Source organism: Zootoca vivipara, chromosome 1 (genome assembly GCF_963506605.1).
Source record: "Zootoca vivipara chromosome 1, rZooViv1.1, whole genome shotgun sequence".
Classification (NCBI taxonomy): Eukaryota; Metazoa; Chordata; class Lepidosauria; order Squamata; family Lacertidae; genus Zootoca; species Zootoca vivipara.
The window spans coordinates 109,892,963-109,912,805 of NC_083276.1; the positions used below are offsets into that span (position 1 = coordinate 109,892,963).

At 42.4% G+C, this 19,843-nt stretch overlaps 1 protein-coding gene across 4 annotated transcripts in view; it reads right to left on the reverse strand.

Moving 5' to 3' along the window:
* The window catches only part of STK39 (serine/threonine kinase 39), a 114,207-nt gene that overhangs the window by 21,585 nt on the left and 72,779 nt on the right, over positions 1-19,843 (reverse strand). For all 4 annotated transcript variants that reach the window (XR_009558334.1, XR_009558335.1, XM_035133106.2 and 1 more), the window contains exons 11-14: positions 17,157-17,279; positions 16,633-16,665; positions 15,277-15,339; positions 14,534-14,601 (exon numbers count right to left, since the gene is read on the reverse strand). Coding sequence is in view for 2 of the 4 variants with exons in the window: in XM_035133106.2 (XP_034988997.1) it covers positions 14,534-14,601; positions 15,277-15,339; positions 16,633-16,665; positions 17,157-17,279 (287 nt within the window). In the remaining 2 variants the exon portion in view is untranslated. The remainder of the gene's footprint in view (positions 1-14,533; positions 14,602-15,276; positions 15,340-16,632; positions 16,666-17,156; positions 17,280-19,843) is intronic.

Here is a 19,843-nt window from a genome sequence, read left to right on the forward strand (position 1 = left end):
AGGGAGTGTGCCCGCCCCAAACATCCCTGGACACCCACATTCAGAGGGTGTGATGCTGGAATAGAGGCAATTCACCCAAAATTCACTGTATCTAGGCCATCACGCAGTCAATTGCCAGATTTTGTGTGGAAATTGACCATGTGAAATAGGCCTGAGTGGGATGATTTTACTCTGGTGGATTCTGTTCAGTGTTTATTCCCCTGCACAGACAGCTAGAGACATCAGAGGTGAGGCAAGCTGGCTCGCAATCCCCTCCAATGAGAGGAATCATTGGATCCGGTTGAATACAGCTTAAATACATAGTGCAATTATTCTTTGAAAAACTCCAGGAAAACTCTTTAAAAAATGATGCACTGTGTTCCCTGGTCTTTGCAAACATGATTTTCCTTCCCAGCTTCTAAAAATGCACTTGAAATGCAAGAGCAGCAAATAATATATTTCTTTTTCTATGTCTCTGGCACTACAAAGCTGAATAAAATTGAGTCTAAAAATGGGATTTAAACCAAGGTACATAAAACCCATATATACTTCAGAATAGCAGTGTTCTATAACAATTATTTGGGCAAAGTGCTTATATTAATCATTCATTACTTAGAGAAGAGCCCCACTCTAAAATAATTCACTCGGCAAGGATATAGTAGGAAATTACTTGCATAGTTCCATATCTATATAGAAAAATATTGGCTACCAGACAGCTGCATTATATTTCCTTATTCCAGCTTAATACCAAGAGTCTTACTGATTTTTGGTCATTTCTCTTTTTATAGACAGGCTCATTCATTCCCATTTTTAAATGGACTGAGTCCTCACACATAAAAAATATCTGGAACTCGCATTCATACTTCAAACTGACAGGCTCCCATGTACATCAGCACTTTTACTCAGTTCCCTTGTTATAAAGATTTAGAATGTAACATTTCTTACAAGGTAGTCCATTTTCCCCAACCTCCATTTTATCTTGTCCCTTCCATAATTCCTTCCATACCCTGACCCTGTGCACTCTGCATGCTGCCTGTCCTTCCTCTATTCAGAGCATCTTTCCCTATACACAAACTTAGTGGGACTGATAGTGGCTGGAATTACCATTCTTCCCTTCCAGAAAAAAGATTGGCTCCAACCATATTCCACACTACGCAACTGGAGCAAACATACGTGCCTTGGTATGCAATCCAAGGCTGCAATCCTATGCACACCTACCTTACAAGTAAGCCCTGGAGCAAAGTATGTGCAATATACTCGGAGTCGAGAGTGAATTTCATGCTCTTTATTCAGCTCATAGTCATCCAGGAGAAGAGCAGAAGAAGAATGCCCTTTTCCAAAAACCATCTGCTTATATACATTATTTGCACAATGGGCTTTGCGTGATTGGCTACTTCAGGGCTACACCTGTGGGCCAATCAGTTTGTGGATTGACTTCTGCCAGCAGCCTGATTGGCTGCTCCTGCAGGCCAATCAGGTTGTGGATTGACTTCTGCCAGCAGCCTGAATGGCTGCTCCTGCAGGCCAATCAGGTTGCGGATTCATTTCCACCTGGAGTTGGATTGGGTGGCTCCTGCGGACCAATCAGACTGCTGATTCTGGATGCTATTGTTCTATGATTCAGCTCAGTACATAACAGTATGCATAGGATTGTACTTCATGGCCTCAATCCTAAACTTTAAAATGGCAAGTCTTGCTGAACTCAGTGTGACATACATCTGGGCAAACACTCTGCAGATCAGACTGTACGGCTGGACACATTTCACCCCGCAACCCGAAGTGCAAGCTTATTCCACTGTCATCTCCAGCCATGCAGATTTCCAGCATTTTGTAGTGGCAGTGCTTCAAAAATCCTCGAAGCCTGTTAAGGCTGCAAACAAATGTTGCATAAAGGGATGAGCATGCACACCAGATGAAACTATCAGGCCGCATAGATGCCGTTTGTCTCCAATTCTCATGGGTGTCATCTGCCTCCAGCCTAAGACGTGCCATAGTCTAGCATGGAGTCTTCATGAAATAAAAGCACTCGGGCTAATGTCTGATGTGGCGTACTTTCATTTCACTTCCCCAGCTCCTCGTAAAAAGGAGGAAAGGGGAGAATTTCAGCTAACAGTGTAGCACAATGGCTGTGCTTGCCATTCACAACGCTGACCTCTCTACAAGAGGAAAGTACTGTAAAATGCAAAAACAACATAGCCTCTAGCTGTTGAATACTACCAAACAGTACACAAACCAATAAACTCCTCCAGTGGGCTAATTCTACCTTTCTATGTGGAGGCAGCATTTGCAATTTGTCTTTTTATTATCCAAGAGCTCTGGGTAAAATAAGTTGGGGGAAAGATCGCATGATCTCAACAGACAGAACCACCAATTAAATGTAAAGATACGTCTGGAGTTGCCATGAATCTCTACTCGTTAACTCTCACTCAGCTGGAAACGAATCACCGCTGGGATTGAACCCAGCAACAATTGGAGCCACAACACCTCAGGCCCAACACAAATCCCTCCCTGTGCACACAGCTCTCTGCAATGCTAATGTGAAGACGCAGTTTTATACTTAGCTCTAGTTAGACCTAGGAGGGTGAACGGAATAGCCTTTACAATTACATACCTAAGGAAAAGAAAATTCTTTTATAATCCCCACGCAACAGGGAACTGATGGTGTTCTCTAACAACATGCCTTTTGTGATGAATGTGAGACCATTACTACACATTGCGGATGAATCCACATGGCTACTTTACAATCATTGTGTTATCTGCTACACATATTAGGTAAGCCTCACACCCCAAGCAGCAGCTAATGAAAATATTTGACGAGAACTTAAAGCATATTTCTATGTATTCTAGCTACCCAGCATGTAGTGTATATAAAACAAATAAAACCGTGAATCCAGAAGACGGGCTTTGCAATGCAAACATGTCCATGGGCTAGACCAGGGATGGAGAGCCTCAGGCCTAAGAGACCAAATGGGGACGTCCAGGCCCCCCCTATCTGACCCTCTGATGATGCTGGCTACACCCCTTCTCCTCAGGCCACATCCTTCATTGGCCCTGTTTCACCCCACAAATGGTTTTGCCTGGCTGGAATGTGCACACAAACTCTGATAATGCTTCTTGCCTGCCTGGATGGATGGATGGATAATGGAGGGTTCTGTGAGTTTGTGTAAATACTAGCCTGCTGCACAAAGATGAAATTTACATTGATTGCTCTGCCCACTTCTGCTGCTGACCCCACACACAACGAGCACATGACCCTTGGAAGGCTGCTCAGAAAGGATGTGGGGCTTGGGGTGAAAAAGTTCACTGCAGCTCATAACACTAAACCATGGCTGCTTTTGCATATAGTGCCAAACCAATATCTTGTTCCAGCAGACTGATATCAAGACCTAAAATTGTAAAGGCCTATAGCTAAATGTATATTAACATACAACCAGTTCCACAACCCTTTGGAGATTTTTTTTTGGGGGGGGGGCGCAGCGAGAAGCAAAAATCACTGCCCCCTCCCGCCATTTCATATTTCTCCCAATTTGCAGAAGCTCTTGTAGAACACCAAAGGTTGAAATAATCTCACTCTTATTCTTCATCATCATTAGGCTCTTACAAAAATCCAGACTTTAATTTCTCTAAATTATCCACTTAAAATGATGGCTGTCCTCTGTGATTGAAGGTGGCAGATCGCCTGTAGATGTTATTGGCTTGCTCAACAGTGCTGAGATTCCATAACGCCGGTTTCAATATCGTTTAGTTCTGCTAATTTCAAACACGTCATTTGAAACCCGGTCACCCCAATTTGGCACAGTCACTGCCTAAGTGTTCTCAACACCAGTGACTGTTATGATGAAAGCTATCAGAACACACCACTAACTCAAGTATGTCCAAAGTCTGTTGAAGATCAGTGGCATTGTTTCAAGGGCTCTCTGACTATGTTTCAAGATTTGAAATCACTCTGCTTGGAAAATGTGGGCAGGCACACATGGTGCTTGCCTGTTCAATGTTGGTACAACTAAGTCAATATTCAGCATTCCTCAGAACAATTGGAGCAAGCATTGATAGGCTTTATGAAGTCAACTTGCTTCCAGTGTTTCAACCAGAGGTTGCAGTCTTGCATCCCCTGAACCAGTGAGCTTCTTCGCACACGAAAACCCACAAAACATTGAATCTGGAGACTCACTGGGAATATGATGGGCATATTTGAACCTTTAAGGAATTACTGGTAGACCTGAAGAAGTGTGCATGCACACGAAAGCTCATACCTATGACAAACTTAGTTGGTCTCTAAGGTGCTACTGGAAGGATTTTTTTATTTTGTTTTGACTGCGTCAGACCAACACGGCTACCTACCTGTAACTGGTAGACCTTGTTTGGGCATTAGGGTAAAGTTACCAGATTTTTTTTCAATGAATCCTGGGACACTTTTCAACTTCAATGGATTTTGTATGGGGACTGATTTGTAAACCCGGGGACCGTCCCCGGGAAACGGGGACACCTGGTAACCTTACATTAGAGTAAGATGCGGCTTTACTTGGTGGTGCTGTATGTCTCTTCAATAGAAACAAGGAATTTGATAGAAGACATTGCCTTCCCCCTAATGAGGTTCAAATGAGAACTCCCAATTTACAGTTGCTCAAAATTATTGGGCTTTCCATCTCCTGTGTGTGTACAGCCTGCATCTGTGGAAGAATTCAGACAGCAAGGAACTTCATACAAATTGGAATACATCCTGTCTTCCTCTCAATTTGAGCAAAGAATATAAATATTATGGAACAGCCAGACCAATCTTTATGAACAGGCTGTGATTTGTGCCCATTCCCTGGGAAGATAGATTGATTCCTAAACCATTCTGGGTAGCTTTGTGAGGGGAATAGGGGCCTCTGAGCAAGTCTCTGCATCCTAAACAAACACCTCCCAGAATTCTCTGGTATAATACTACTTTAAACATGAATTTACCTTTAAAGCCCTAAACAGCCTTGGTCCAGTATACCTGAAGGAGCGTCTCCACCTCCATCGCTCTGCCCGGACACTGAGGTCCAGTGCCGAGGGCCTTCTGGCGGTTCCCTCGCTGAGAGAAGCCAAGTTACAGGGAACCAGGCAGAGGGCTTTCTCGGTAGTGGCACCCGCCCTGTGGAACGCCCTCCCACCAGATGTCAAAAAGAAAACCAACTACCAGACTTTTAGAGGACATCTGAAGGCAGCCCTGTTTAGGGAAGCTTTTAATCTTTAAGAAATTAGTGTATTTTAATATTTCTGTTGGAAGCCGCCCAGAGTGGCTGGGGAAACCCAGCCAGATGGGCGGGATATAAATAATAAATTATTATTATTATTGTTGTTATTATTATTATATTATTATTATCTCCTGAGAAGGTGATGTCAAGAACATGTCAAGCACAGGTGGTCTTTAAAACCATGTCTCTAAATCAACCGCCCAACTCCAGGGTGAATTTATTTAAATCAAATCAATTTAAATCACTAGTCAGTAAGACTTGATTTGAATAATTTTTTTTACAGAAATACTCATTCTTGCTGGTATAATCTTAATATTTGCAACCAGAAGATTTCATTTTTGGAATAATAAATTTTCAGAGTAGTTTTTACAGTTTTATCAAAAATTACTGATTTGGTTATCCTATTAGAAATACATAGACAGATAATTATGAAATTATTGTGAGGTTTAATAAGTTAACTGTTCATATTTGGACAACTTTTCTGCTGTACTTTATTGGAAGGAGAAAAATAATCATTCCCTTAATAACAATTTAAATAATTTATTTAACTAAGACAATAACATTATAGGATATGTATCCATGCTTATTAACTAATGTAGTTAAACAATATATTTTTTTAAACACACCCTTAGACTGAGTTTTAGCACACATGATAAACTTAAAACAAATCCTTATTTCCTGATGAATACCCTTTGGACTATAATGTAACTTACATAGAAAACGATCTTTAGAAATATTTTTCCACTGAAAGCATTTTATTTTAAAAATCCAATTTAATTTTTTTAAAAATACATTTATTTATTTATTTATTTATTTATTTTTATCATTTATTTTTCTCCACCCTGCCCAATCCTAGTCCTCCTTCACCCATATTTACGTGGATACTTCCTTCACCAAAAGATTACTGGCAATGCCTGGTTGACAAACCCTGGTTGCCCACCCTTCCACACACAACATACCATAGGTGCCAACTCCTGGATTGAAAAATCCGGGATCGGCAGCGGGTGCGGCACCAGAAGTCGCGCTGTGGCCATTTTGGAACTGGGCAGAGTGGCACCGGAGGTCGCTTCTACGCATGCTCTGCCCATTTCCGAAATAGCCGCAGCGTCAGAAATTGCTTCTGCGCATGTCCAGAGACTCCAGACATCCGCAGAAGGAGCCTCCCCGGGCCGGTAAGAATCTGGGGGATTTACGGGGTGTGTTTTTTTTTAATCCAGGCTGCCAGCGGGAAACGGCTGGAAAAACGGGGGTTTCCCGGGGAATACGGGAGACTTGGCAGCTATGGGCATAACCTGGCACTTTGTCCACAGAGTAAATCCTGACCCTTCCTCCTTGTCTGTCAAAACATATTCCATACTTACTAACCTTATTCCTCTCACAATATGGCTATTGAGCACCCCTCTGTCCACAATCCAACATAATCCCACAGTATGGTCTGAAGGCAGATGAAGCCACTGCCTTGGCCGAGTCAGAGCAGGTCTTGCCAGCTTGAGAGTGACAGGATGGATGCCACCCAATGGGTTCCATTAGGGAAGAAAGGCAGGATTTGCACACCGCAGGAGACCAATCTTTATCAGTTATGAAAGCTATTTGGCATTCTCCGCATGTAGCCATGGGTGGAAGTTATGTACAAAGTGTGTATGTAACGCCTAGGGCATTTGCACTGCGATGCACTTGGGTCAAATGGGAATGCAGCCATTTTTCCTGTCATGGAAACGAGGCAGTTATCTGCATGTGAAACACCCAAGGGCTCTGGCCCCAGTCTCTCTCTCTTTTTTTTTTTAAATATTTTTATTAATTTTCCAATTAAAACCAATTATATCACATTCAATATTTCAAATTATACACATATATATATCAATCCAACCGAATGTTATGCCAAATCATCTAAAAAAATTTTTATTTGGGTTCCCATGCTTCAAGAAATTGGGAATTCCTCGCAACCGTCCACTGCCGTCTTTTTTCTAAAGTTCAAATCGTCCTCCAAGTTCATAATAATCCAGATCTTCCCCTTACAGTCACATAGATGTTTTCCACTCAACCGGTTGTTTCCCAGCTGCTGAGATAAATATCAAACAAAGTTTCACAGATGTTCTTTCTCCTGTGTGAGTTAATCAGTCCAGCCTCCCCATAAATCTTCTTAGTGGAGCTCCCTGTTGCGTCGAAGCAGCTCGAAGCAGCGCCATCTTGAAAAGCTCAAATCACTTTCGATTTCTCTCATAGCTATGAAGATTTACGATCTTTATAGAATTTACAGCTTTTCCAGGCAGGAGACCCAAACATCAAACCATAAACTCTTGGTAAATTAATGGATCTCCTTGCCCTATAGCTGAACTTAGCTTCAGGTCGCTGCTCCAATTTAAAGTGCGTCACAGCTCATAAATCCTCCGAACGCGTCCAGAACTCCTTCCGTCCGACTAGGGGGGGGCTTTTCTCATCGGCAACTCCACATCTTTAAAAAATATGCTCAGTAACAACAGTTATAAAGTTCAACTCACACAGTCTTTTGCTTCTCTTTCGCTCCAAACAAGCCAGGACATCGCGTCCGGGAAGGTACGAGGCAACATATATGAAAAAAAATAAAAACTCACTTCCCTTATCGCTCCGTCCCCATCAATCCTTCTTCCAGATGTAGTACAGCCTTTGACTCCTCTCCCTCAGCAGCATAAATTTCTCAGCAGTAAACAGCGCTTCTTCCCCTCCTTCTGAAGTATGTCCATAGATTTAAGCCTAATTATCTTCTTTAACCATGGAAATCCCCGCCATGCAGATTAGCGTCCGGGAGTCCTGGCCCTCATAAGTGCTTTTCAGCCCAAGCTCCCCCCACTCCATAAACAGTCGGAGTGGGTCTGGGGGCATCGCGGGCCAGCGGCCCCTCTCCGTAACCCCCGGAGAGGGTAGGGGGTTGCCATTTACTCCCCTAGCAACCGCCAAATTCCTTACGAAGGTCAGAGAGATGGAAAACAGGTCCGCCATTCCTGCCGGCGGAAACCAGAACCTCCGGCTCTGGCCCCAGTCTCAGCTCAACTCTGGAAGAAAATCAACTCTGGAAAAAAGCTCTCCACACAAAAAATCTAGCCTTAAAGTAAAGGATTCATCTGGCAGCTGCCTTAAATTAGAAGCAAGCAAGCTGAAGAAGGGGCTGAACACTCCAGTAGAAGGAAGCCGGCTCCAATTACCCATCCCTCCTCTTCAGCTCTTTCTTTCCTCCCTGCCCATCCCTCTCTCGCACTGCCAATCTTCCTCTAGCATCCCCTACTGTGACTGCATCAAAAATTTCTGTATTGTTATATACACAGACAGCATTTCTGAGGGGCGGCGGTGGGGAAGGAACAGTAATTTGGCTATAAATTACTGCTCTTGTAAGCTCCAGCTCCTCTTTCAATTTTTTCCTAAACCTCTTTTATAATTGCATTTACTTTACTTCTTTTCATTCTGGAAATAACTGGCAAAAGTTAAACACGGTCCTCATTATTAGGTAACGCTTGTGGGGGCAAGCTACTATATTAAGCTTCGGATGCTCAAAAAAGTTTTGCTCCCAAGAACAGAAGATGGGGAAATGCAAAATTAATCTTTTACAGTTCTCCCAACTTCTATTTCAAGGCTACTGTAATGAGTTCACTGTCTCTCTGGATGGTGATTTACTGATAGAGTGTCACAAAGTCAATTTTACTATAAGATATGTTATCATGGTTTGATTTAAGTTTTTCTGTTCAGGGAAACCTTGATAAAAATGATGCAATACACCTAAACTGCAAGGTGGAAGGAAAGTCTTTGTAGAAGTAAAATCAAAGTGAACTGAAAATAACTTTGCATTAGAATTAACTTTTTGACCATTTCGATTAAGCTGAAAATAAGCAGTGTACATTTTCTGGTGCAAATTTCAACATGAATGTTATGCTGAAGTTTCATCATGAATGTCACTCGTTTCAGTTACTGCCAATAACTGCATCTCAGGGGCAGAGTTCAGAGGATCATATCTTAGAATCACCATTTTCATCTGAGATATGAATGAGTCTTTTGACTGTACACACGGGTGATTCATGCATCAATCAAGAGTAGAACTAACCATATTTTCCAAGTTTATTCAAACTGGAAAACCACGGTGAATGGCTTTGGAAAAAGCCAAGCCATTAGATCAGTTTAAAACCGTGGGAAAAATGTGATTCAATTCCATCTCTTCATTACGGTCAATGACCAGTAATGGGGACAAGGCGAATGCAATTGTATCACAGGTAAGTGAAACTACAGGGAGATGTTATTTTGGGCTGCAATTCAGACTCTGCTGAAACACACAGTTTTGGCCCCTCAAAGATCTGTTCACAGATCTCTTATCTCTTAGCCAGGCACCCCCAAACTTCGGCCCTCCAGATGTTTTGAACTACAATTCCCATCTTCCCCGACCACTGGTCCTGTTAGCTAGGGATCATGGGAGTTGTAGGCCAAAACATCTGGAGGGCCGCAGTTTGGGGATGCCTGCTCTTAACTATTTCCATAGTTTAAAAGGCAGTATATAAATAAAGTAATGTATGCACAGGTCTGGATTATAATCATTTTATGAAAATAAGTCCAACTCAGATTACACCAGATACTTTAAAGCCATTAAAAAGGAACCTTGGAACTTGTCAACTGTACTCTAGGAACACCTGTCTTAGTTCCTGCAGCCAAAACAATCACTATATTTTAGCTGGAGTCTTCTGGATCTGTGAAAATACCAAACAAGCCTAGAATTTTAAAATGCTTTGAAAAATAGTAAAATGCATTGTACCAGCTCTTGGCACAGAGTCCTCCTCTGTGTTGAAAGGGACACAGGTGGCACTGTAGTCTAAACCACTGAGCCTCTTGGACTTCCCGATCAGAAGGTCAGCAGCTCAAATCCCCATGACGGGGTGAGGTCCTGTTGCTTTATCCAAGCTTCTGCGATCCTAGCAAGTTCAAAAGCATACCAGTGCAAGTGGATAAATAGGTACCGCTGTGGCAGGAAGGTCAACAGGATTTCCATGTGTTTTGGCTTCCATCACAGTTCTATTGCACCAGAAGCGGTTTAGTCATGCTGACCACATGACCTGGAAAGCTGCCTGTGGACAAACGCTGGCTCCCTTGGCCTGAAAAGCGAGATGAGTGCCGCAACTCCATAGTCGCCTTAACTGTCTGGACTTGACTGTCCAGGGAACCACCTCCTCTGGCACAAGCTATATATTACATTTTTGTCACAAAATGCCAAGAAACAAATACAGTGGTACCTCGCAAGACAAATGCCTCGTGCAACGAAAAACTCGCAAGACAAAAGAGTTTTGCGTTGCGCAAGGGACTCGCAAGACGGCGAGGTTTTCTATGGCTGCCACTTCGTCTTGCAAAGCGCAGCCATAGAATGTAGCGCAGGAAGGCGGCAAAGGAAGATCAGCTGTCAGCGCGGGAAGCTGACAGCTGATCTTCCTTTGCCGGGGGGACGGAGCCGAAGCGCGGTGCTGCGGTGGCTGCCCCTGCCTGTCTTCCCCGAGCCAAGGGGAAGACAGGAGGTGGCGGCCTCCGCAAGCAGCGTCCGCTGCGCTTCGGCTCCGTCCCCCGGAGCCGAAGCGCAGCGGTGCGGTGGCTGCCCCTCGCCTGTCTTCCCTGAGCCAAGGGGAAGACAGGCGGGGGCAGCCACTGCACCGCCACACACAGCCGGCATGGGACGGTGCTTCGGAGAAGCGCTGCGCCTTCTCCGAAGCCCCGTCCCATGCCGCCACCAGTCCCCCGGAGCCCATAGGAATGCATTGATTAAGTTCCAATGCATTCCTATGGGAAACCGCAACTTGCAAGACGAATTTTTCGTAGGACGAATTGAGTCCTGGAACGAATTAAATTTGTCTTGCGAGGCACCACTGTATAAGCAAGTCAAGCAATTAAAGCTGGAGCTCAAATATTTTAGAAATATTCCTGGATCCCAAGAACAGAATATATTTCCCCCCATTAACAGACATACTAGCTCTTGAAGCTTGGAGAGTAAAGTGTTTCAATTAATTACTGTATGCAGCACCAAGTCACATCTAAACCCAGAAGCATAGCAGCTGCAATTCAATTTTCTCTAGCTACTAGTGTTTCTTTGGTAGCAGGATGCGAACCTCTATATGGAGAAACGGTCAACATAGCAGCTTTAAGGGCACACCAGGCCAGCCTGTACAGACAGATAAAAATCTGTGCCTTTTGCCAAACATCAAAATAATTCATTTATCAAATTGTTAGTCCATGGCCACAAGGCAGGGCAGGGGAGAGAGTCTTTCTGCGTTTCACAACAGGACTCTTTACAAATTACATGGAGTGCAAGTAGAGAGCGTGGCTGGGATTGCACTCAGGAACACTGCCTCTCATGTACACTTGAAAACCACAAAGTGTAGGCTTTATGGGTGCGATCAGGGTCCCTGCATGATCAGGAGTACCAATCACGGGTACAGGGATACCATTTGCAGTGGAACAGCACTAATTCTGCTAGCGTTTCCTTTCTGCAGCAACCAGCATGAATTCAACCAAACCCCTACAATTTTTGCAGCAATAACAGATGTAAGAGAAGCATTACTAATACTGAACTGTGCTTCGCGCCGAGCCTAGGAAATGGCTTTAGAAAAGTTTGCCGCTCTTAAAAGGAAAACTAATCCTTTTAAGAAAAGATTCAGTCATTAAAGAATTTAAAGCAATTTTTAAAAAGGGAAGCCAAAATGGGATTTGATTACCAAGACACTTCTCCACCCTTCGCCCTTGTGTGTATATGTGAAGATCGATCACAAAAGCATAGGAATTTCCAGGAGAATGTGTTTAACATGCAATGGTTGGATTACTCCTTGGCAAAAACTCATTAGACTACAGCCAGCTCTTAGTGGAAATTCTTCAATGTGCTTTTCAGGTCACATCAACGACTTGATTTAACTATCAGCTCAGCAGGTGGCGGCACAAAATTTCTCGGGAGGAAAGTAGTGGAGATGGGTAAAGCCAAAAACCCTAGATTTTAGCTGCTTGAACTCGTGTTAATACCAACTCAACGCAGCGCATTACAAAGCAAACCGTATAAAACCAAGAGATTGAGGTAGTGAGGGTACAAAATATAAGTGCTTTTCTCCACGAAGAAAGGGCTGATGAAAGCAACAGATAGACTGAATACAATTTATAGTTATAGCTTAGTGTGCTCTCAGCTTTTGTTAATGGCAAATAGTTTCAGTACAAAGGCTTTAAAAAAGACGAGAAGGAAACAACCCCACTAAACCCCCATCTAGGAATAGCAAAATCAGTTTGTGCCATTCCTATGCTGGCTGTAGCACTTTCCTTTAACATATAAAATAGCAAAAATAAAACTCCTTATCTTGGACTGCCATTGTAAATTTGGCAGGAATAGAAATATTGCCTGCCCTTTCCTTCTACAAGATGAATGCACACAGAGTTCTACAGAGTCTCACAATCTGTAATAGTCCCAAAAGGAGTTACAATAAAATTAAATCTCTTTCAAGCACTGCTAAAATACTATTGGTATGGAGGCAGAGCAAAAGAGTAAATAAAGAGACTAACAAAGCAATTTTAAGCAGGTTTACTCAGAAGCACGTTTCTCTATATCTAATGGGTCTTACTCCCATAGAACTGCTTAAAGCAGGCATCCCCAAACTTCGGCCCTCCAGATGTTTTGGACTACAATTCCCATCATCCCTGACCACAGATCATGTTAACTAAGGATCATGGGAGTTGTAGGCCAAAACAGCGGGAGGGCCGCAGTTTGGAGATGCCTGGTTTAAAGGGTATTTTTGTTTTACAATCAAGAGGGGTACATTTTGTATAACATATACTACTGTGTCCCGTCAGCACAAGGATTTTCACTTGCACAATGGGACTTCCTCCCCCTCTCCTCCTGCCACACCCTCCTCAAATTAGCTCCAAAGAGCTAAGGGAACCCTGAGAAAAAGTTTCAGGGGACACGGGAGGGGACAAAACAGGCGACAATATTCCATTGAGCAAGGAGAAATTCTTCCACTGACGAAGAAGAGACCTAGAGCTACGATGGATTCTGCCCTACATTTATAGTGCATAATTGGAATGTCTAATGAAAGCTTTTTCATCATGACACCAGGATAGGTAAGCTACAGGAGAAATTTCAAAATGCGATGACCTGTTGAGATCAGGGGGAAAGAGAATTTAGGTCAGGAGGAAGTGAACACGTGAACCTACAGCATTTTCACTATCTCCCAGGGCGTGGGAGCGCAAGGTTGACTAGGAAGAGAAAGCCCAAGTGACTTTTGCTTCCATTTTTAAATACTCTCCCCCTCCCCCTTTTTCTTTTGCATTATTGACAAAATGAGGAGTTCATCTTGTGACAAAATACATGTCAAATACCTTCCTTCATACATGGGAAATGCAAAAGAAGTCCTTATCTTAGCAACTACTGACTGGGCTGGTTCCAGAAAGCTTGCAGAGGACCACATCACATGAGAAACTAGCGGAAAGATCTTTGGACATGCAAAGAAGATGGGTGGTAGTGAGTTCTTCTGTATCACTGATTAATCTCATTGCTACAGTTAAGAGACCAGTACTCAATCTTCCCACAGTACATTAGGAATAACCACTTCCTTCCATTGAAAGAAGGAATAAGATGTAGATCAACACGAAAGAAGTTTCAGTTCCCAAAGTTATTTTAGGTTAGCTAAAGAGAAAAACTAGGTTAGGTCTACATGAAAAGCATGTTAAGCTAGTTTTGCGGAAATTAATTAGGCCTCTGAAAAACTTGCTTGTTAAGAAGCAATTAATAGACTACAGACTCATTTTCTTAAAATGGAAATCAACTTTTGTCTACTGCCAAAAAAAAAAATAACTATAAAGCCTGACACCATATTTGTATCATTTCCTAAAAGGCTAAATGTTCTTTGAAAATATATCAGTCATTTTTTCCCCTGCAGCTGCAGATCAAACCTGCCCAGTAAAAATGTTCTGAACAGGCGAGTTGTAATACAGCCATGGTTTATTTCCGTCAGAGGTTGACTGCTGAAGTGTGAAAGAAACTCATTAAAAATCTCTCACTGTGATCCTGCAATGGAATGAAAAAGGCAGGCAGGCGGGGGGGGGGGAGAAATACTTAATGAAGGGTACCCTTAGCCTGGAGCTACAGTCATATTCAGTTATTTCTCTCCCCACCCCCACCCCCACCCCTTCCTCTTTTAGTAAGCAATTAAAAGAGAGCAATTAATCAAGGAATTGCCATTCATACCGAGAAAGGATTGTGTGAACACTTAGTTTCTGCTAATGTTATTAAAGTTAACAATACTGACCCCCACCCCACCCCACCAAGTCTATGAAGGCAATTAGATGAAACTTCTTACCTTAGTCTTAAAACAAGATTCACAGCACATGGAACTTCACCAAATTCATTACTAACAGCAGGCCGAGTCTAAGTTCCAGAGAGAGAGAAAGTAGTACACACTTATTCTTTCTGAAGAAACAATTAACCTTACAAAAACAAACTTTAAAACAGAAACAGGACAATACAGAGCACTCACCTTAAATCTATTTCCCAGATTAATCCAATAAACTGCAAACCTGCCACAGCTTAACGCCATTGTATTAACTATGCCACCCCCTGGTTTAATGTAGAATTGAATTTACTAAGAAACCTGGTAATGTGCATTGTTTATATGTCCAACACATAAAATATGAGGTTAAGGGCCTCTAAAGGAAGAATCACTGTGGCTAACTGAGAACAGGGAGAGGAAGGAAGGAAAGCTCTGGACAGGGGCATAATTTCAACTCCTCTCACCACAAATGCCCATTTTGCCAATACATTCAGCTAACTTTGCACGGTTAGTACGTGGACCAATCACTGTGGCACATGGTGAAAAAGACATGTTATGGCATAACTTCTAATCTAGTTGGTAGCACAGTAAACCTGTAGGAAGTTGAAAACTGGCGTTGTGGGGAGCTATCATGAAACCACTTCACCAAACCCAGCCTTAGGCTGCTTACTCAGTGCTCTCTCGCACACCCTATGCCAGTTTGATTGTGCAAAACAGCTCATAAAATCCACCCCATCAACCCAAACCGTAAGTAATTTTAATAGTGGCCGTACCTCAGAACCTTTAATAGACAGATTCTGTATTTGATCGGGGATATTGCTGGAATTCATGGAAATCTGTTTAAAAGAAAGCACGGTGAGTTTTCTTTGCTTGTTTTCGTATCCCAACATTGCACAAGTTCAAGGAAGAATTTAAAAAAAAATGGAGAACATGCAGTCTCCCATTCACAGAAGGCTCAATGAAGCAGCGGAGGCTTCTATAAGCAGAACAGAGAGGGAAGTGAATCTCAAATTCTCCCTTTCTCCTGCAGCCCCAGACCTCTGAGCCATCTCTCAAACTGCTGTGGGACAGATTTGGGAGAGACACAGCAGGAGGGAGGAAATCACGGCACATTCCCTCCTTTCCTGCTCTACTCATGGAAGCTTCTGCTGGATCAAACAGCCTGCCTTGAATGGAAGGACGGCACTGTATGCAATTACTATAACCTAAGCACCTGCATGGAATTTAACACCACTGCTTGAACTTAGGGTCTTCCAATGGAACCAACAGACTAATCGGAACAGACAAAACCAGAGTACTTCACACAACAAACTCGCCATAAGAGGTGGTGATGGACACCAGCCCAGAATGCTTTTAAAGAGAATTAAGACAGATTCCTGGAAGAAGTCTACCTAGTCATGATAGCTTGGTACATCCTACAGGTTCAGAGGCAGTCAGGCTCCAAGTACTAGTTGCTGAGGAACAACAACAGTAGCATCTCGTTGACCATTGTCAGAAACGGAAGACTCACTTAGATGGACCTAAACTATCCAGGGTTCCTGAAGACTATAAGGAGAGCTCCTTATAGTCTTAAACTTCTGTACAGTTTCCCACCTATTCCTTTTTGCAGCCACGCTAGCTGTGTGGCATTCCTCTGACACAGTGCATTTCAGGTACTAGTGGCAAATAAAACCTATCTTTTTAGGTAGGCACTTGGTCTTCCTTGCTCCTTTATTTAGAACCGAGTGGCTTTTTTAAAAGGGCTTTTTATTGAGTCAATAGGTTTTAATTGGACAGATTGCAAACCACTTTGGCGACATGCGAAATTTAAGTAAGTAAAACCTTCTTTAAAATGCAACCGCAAATGCTCTAGAGGTGTATAATTATGTGGATAGCTCAGTTGGATAGAGCGTGAGATTATGCTCCAAGTTCTTTATCTGCTGTGGTGCCTTTTCAAAATAGTTTAATAAATGCTGAGGGTTTTTAGCTGAAATCTACACCTCACCCATATATTATCTATTCTGAGGACAATACAAGCCTAAAGCTTCATATTTTAAGATGCCAATGATGCCTAGCGTGATCACAGACAAAAATATAAAAAGGACTATTCACCTATTCAGAACGTAAGAGATAGGAGCACAGTTATTTACCTCAGCATCTTCCTCCTCTTTTACTCTTCGTGACTAGAAGAGAAGCATCCAGAGTTACTTGTTGCATGCTTTTAAGTGCCAAAATAATAATTATTTCTATGTATATTTATTAGTCTTTTTTCAGAAAGGTGAACTTGAAACCAACTCACAGAAACAGACATTAAAAATTAATAAAAACAGGAGTAAAAAATAACCTAAAATGTTCACTAATAATATATATAGAAGAACAGAGCCAACTCAATCCCGGCCCACTAAAAGATATGCAGGGGATTGAGGTCCAAAGGCCTGGGTGAATAAAAATGTTTTTGTATCACATATAAAATCAGATAGTGGTGGCATCAGGTGTGTCTCCTTTGGGAGAGCATTGCATAGAACAAGGAGCCACCACTGAGAAGGCCCATTCTCATGTCATCGCCCTTTTCACATCCCTTGGATGGGACACATGGAGAAAAGCTCAGAAGATGAGCAAAAGGTACATGTTGCTCCATGTAAGTGAGGAACAGTGGGCAGTTTCTGAAAGTCACCTTTTCTTGTGAAAATGCAGCTTTGCCTTCTTCACTCTTCTCATCCATTTCATCATCACTCCATTCCCAATCTCCATCTTCTGTCTTGTGGAGATGGCCACTGGAACCTGGTACTCTTCTAACCTAACAAAAACAAAACATTATACCACTTATATATAAAAGCAACAACACCGCAACGTTTTCTTTCTGAAGTCCTCTTGGGCATTTGTTTTTAACATTCTTTGGTCATCACGTAACATTAAAACATTTATTTTTAATACGCATACCTCACAACGGTAACTGCAAACCACCCTGTGATCCTTGGATGAAAGGCAGTATATTAATTTTAAAAATCATACATTCAATAAATCCTAATTTTAAAAAGAATGGTTTCCCCCTCAGGCTCTCAAACGGTTACAAAATTATTAGTAGAATAACCTCTATCAAAGTGCAATTTCATACAGTGTGCTCAACCACGATGCCTGGCTTTTAAGAATACGGCAGAGATCATCAAGAAACAATACCCTTATAGAACATATTAACAATTCAAGAAGAACCCAAATTTGAACACACTCTTCTCCATAACAGTAAATGGTGAATAGCAAGCTTGAAAATAACCACAGGCCTGATCACTGGGTGGTAGTAGGAGCTGTCCTGCAAGATGGGCTGGTGCTCATTTGTATCACAGAATTATAGAATTGTAGAGTTGGACAGGACCGTGAAGGTCATCTTGTTCAACCCCCTGCAATACATGAATCTTTTGCCTAATGTGGGCCTCGAACACATGAGCCCAAGATTAAGAGTCTCAGGTGCCCATTTGTATCATGTGCCCATTGACAGACTCACCATTCAAAACAACAACACCAAAAAAAATACCATGAATGGTCAGTATACACTGTGGAGTGTTTTTTTTTACTTTGTTCCAGAAGCTTTCTTACTGTTTTACACAAACAGCCTAGCTCAGTTTGCTTTCTCTTGCTCTATACTGAATAATTGAAATAGTACAAGGCAGGTGTACTTTGCAAAGGGGAAAAATAGTGAATCATTAGCTGTTCGTCTCCGAATGAGTTTTATTAGGAAAAGACAACATGGGAAGCATTTTTGTAATGCAGGCTCATGCTTTTAAAGGCCTGCATTTGTGGGAAAGCAGGGTGATAGCATGTTGTTGTTGTTGTTGTTGTTTTGCAGAATCAGTCCAGTCCAGTATTGTGGTTTTTTTTATGCAAGGCTGGTCGATATTTTAAAATTTCCAAACTCTCACAATCACTACTTTAGAAATGCCACTAGGTGCAGGTGAAAACCCAGGCTTTTACAATCAGGTTACAACAGTGGAACATTTACATTCACTTGCACTGGGTGCAAGAATATGGAGACACATTTCACAAAGCGGCCATTTTGTCCAACTGATTTGGCCCTCTTCCTAGCTTCCCCACTGAGAGGATAAGAAGATTCCTATACCAGAAGGTTCTTTTTTCCCATCTCAGAGTTTGGACTTCCCAGACAAATATAAGGGTAGCAGTCTCAGCCCCTGTCTTGAAGAGCGATCCTGCAGAAGGATGGGAGAGGGAAGCCAGACACAGAATTTACAATTCTGTGCTTCCAGGTTGCTGTACTGTCTCGCTTTCAAAGGACAGTTATTGCTCATGCAGGTTGATTGACTGGCTGGCTTAGGAAGTCACACATTGCCCGATTCCAGCAAAGGATGCCGGTAGCCTTCAGGTATCACACAAAAGACATGGCATAGGGGCATTGGTTTTCTGCTTTGGGGTCACAGCCTGACCTAAGGGCAGGTCACAGCAGCAAAACTACCACTGTACAAAATCTATGGTGTAAAATTAAAATGCAGGTTTCCAAATGCCTGTACAGATTGGTCTGCAAGAGCTGAGAATTTGCAGGTTGAGGGTGCTTGTTGGTTCCAGGTAGGTGAAAGAAAACTGCAACGTTATCCTGAGAGGAAAATATCCGTACTGTGGGAATTTCTGTGGAAAACAGCTCCATCGCACACAGCAAGAAAAAGAGAAGGCGCCAGATTCCTCCCACTCTGGCCCGTTATTTTTCTCCCCATCCCACCCCCAGAGCTTGTCAGCTTCTGTTTCCAGCACAGAAGTCTAAGCCACCAGAATCTCAGTACGGTCAAAACTATGGTTTCCAACTGGAGCCAAATTGGATGATACGCTAAATGCTTCGTCATATTTGCAGGTCTTTAAATGTTTAATGTTTAAACACGGACGGGAGCCTAAACCAGACTGTGACTATGGTGCACGGGTTAACCCTTTAACTCTGCACCATGGTCCGAAGGAAAATGCCCCCACCTCCTTTCCAATATGCCATTCAGACCCACAGTAGCAGATTCTTCTCAAGAAGATTGTCACCCCACCACACCAAGGTCCTGAAACAGACTTGGAATTCTTTGGCTCTTAAACTGCTTTTCTTAAAAAAGAAAAAAAAAGTTTAAGTAGAATAATTAATTTATAGTATGTGGCCCTTAATCCCTTCCCCTAACCTTCCTTGCTGCGAGTGTGTGTGAAGGAACATAAATTTTCTCGCACAAGATTCAAGATGAAACATTTCAAACTGTCCTTGGGATTGTGCACATATTAAACTTATCGGCAGAAACAAAATTCCAAGCTGCTTTTTTCTGTCCGCCTCCCTTTTTTCCACATTAGCATTTGTATCTCTAACAGATTCATTATAAAAGGAAGAGTGAA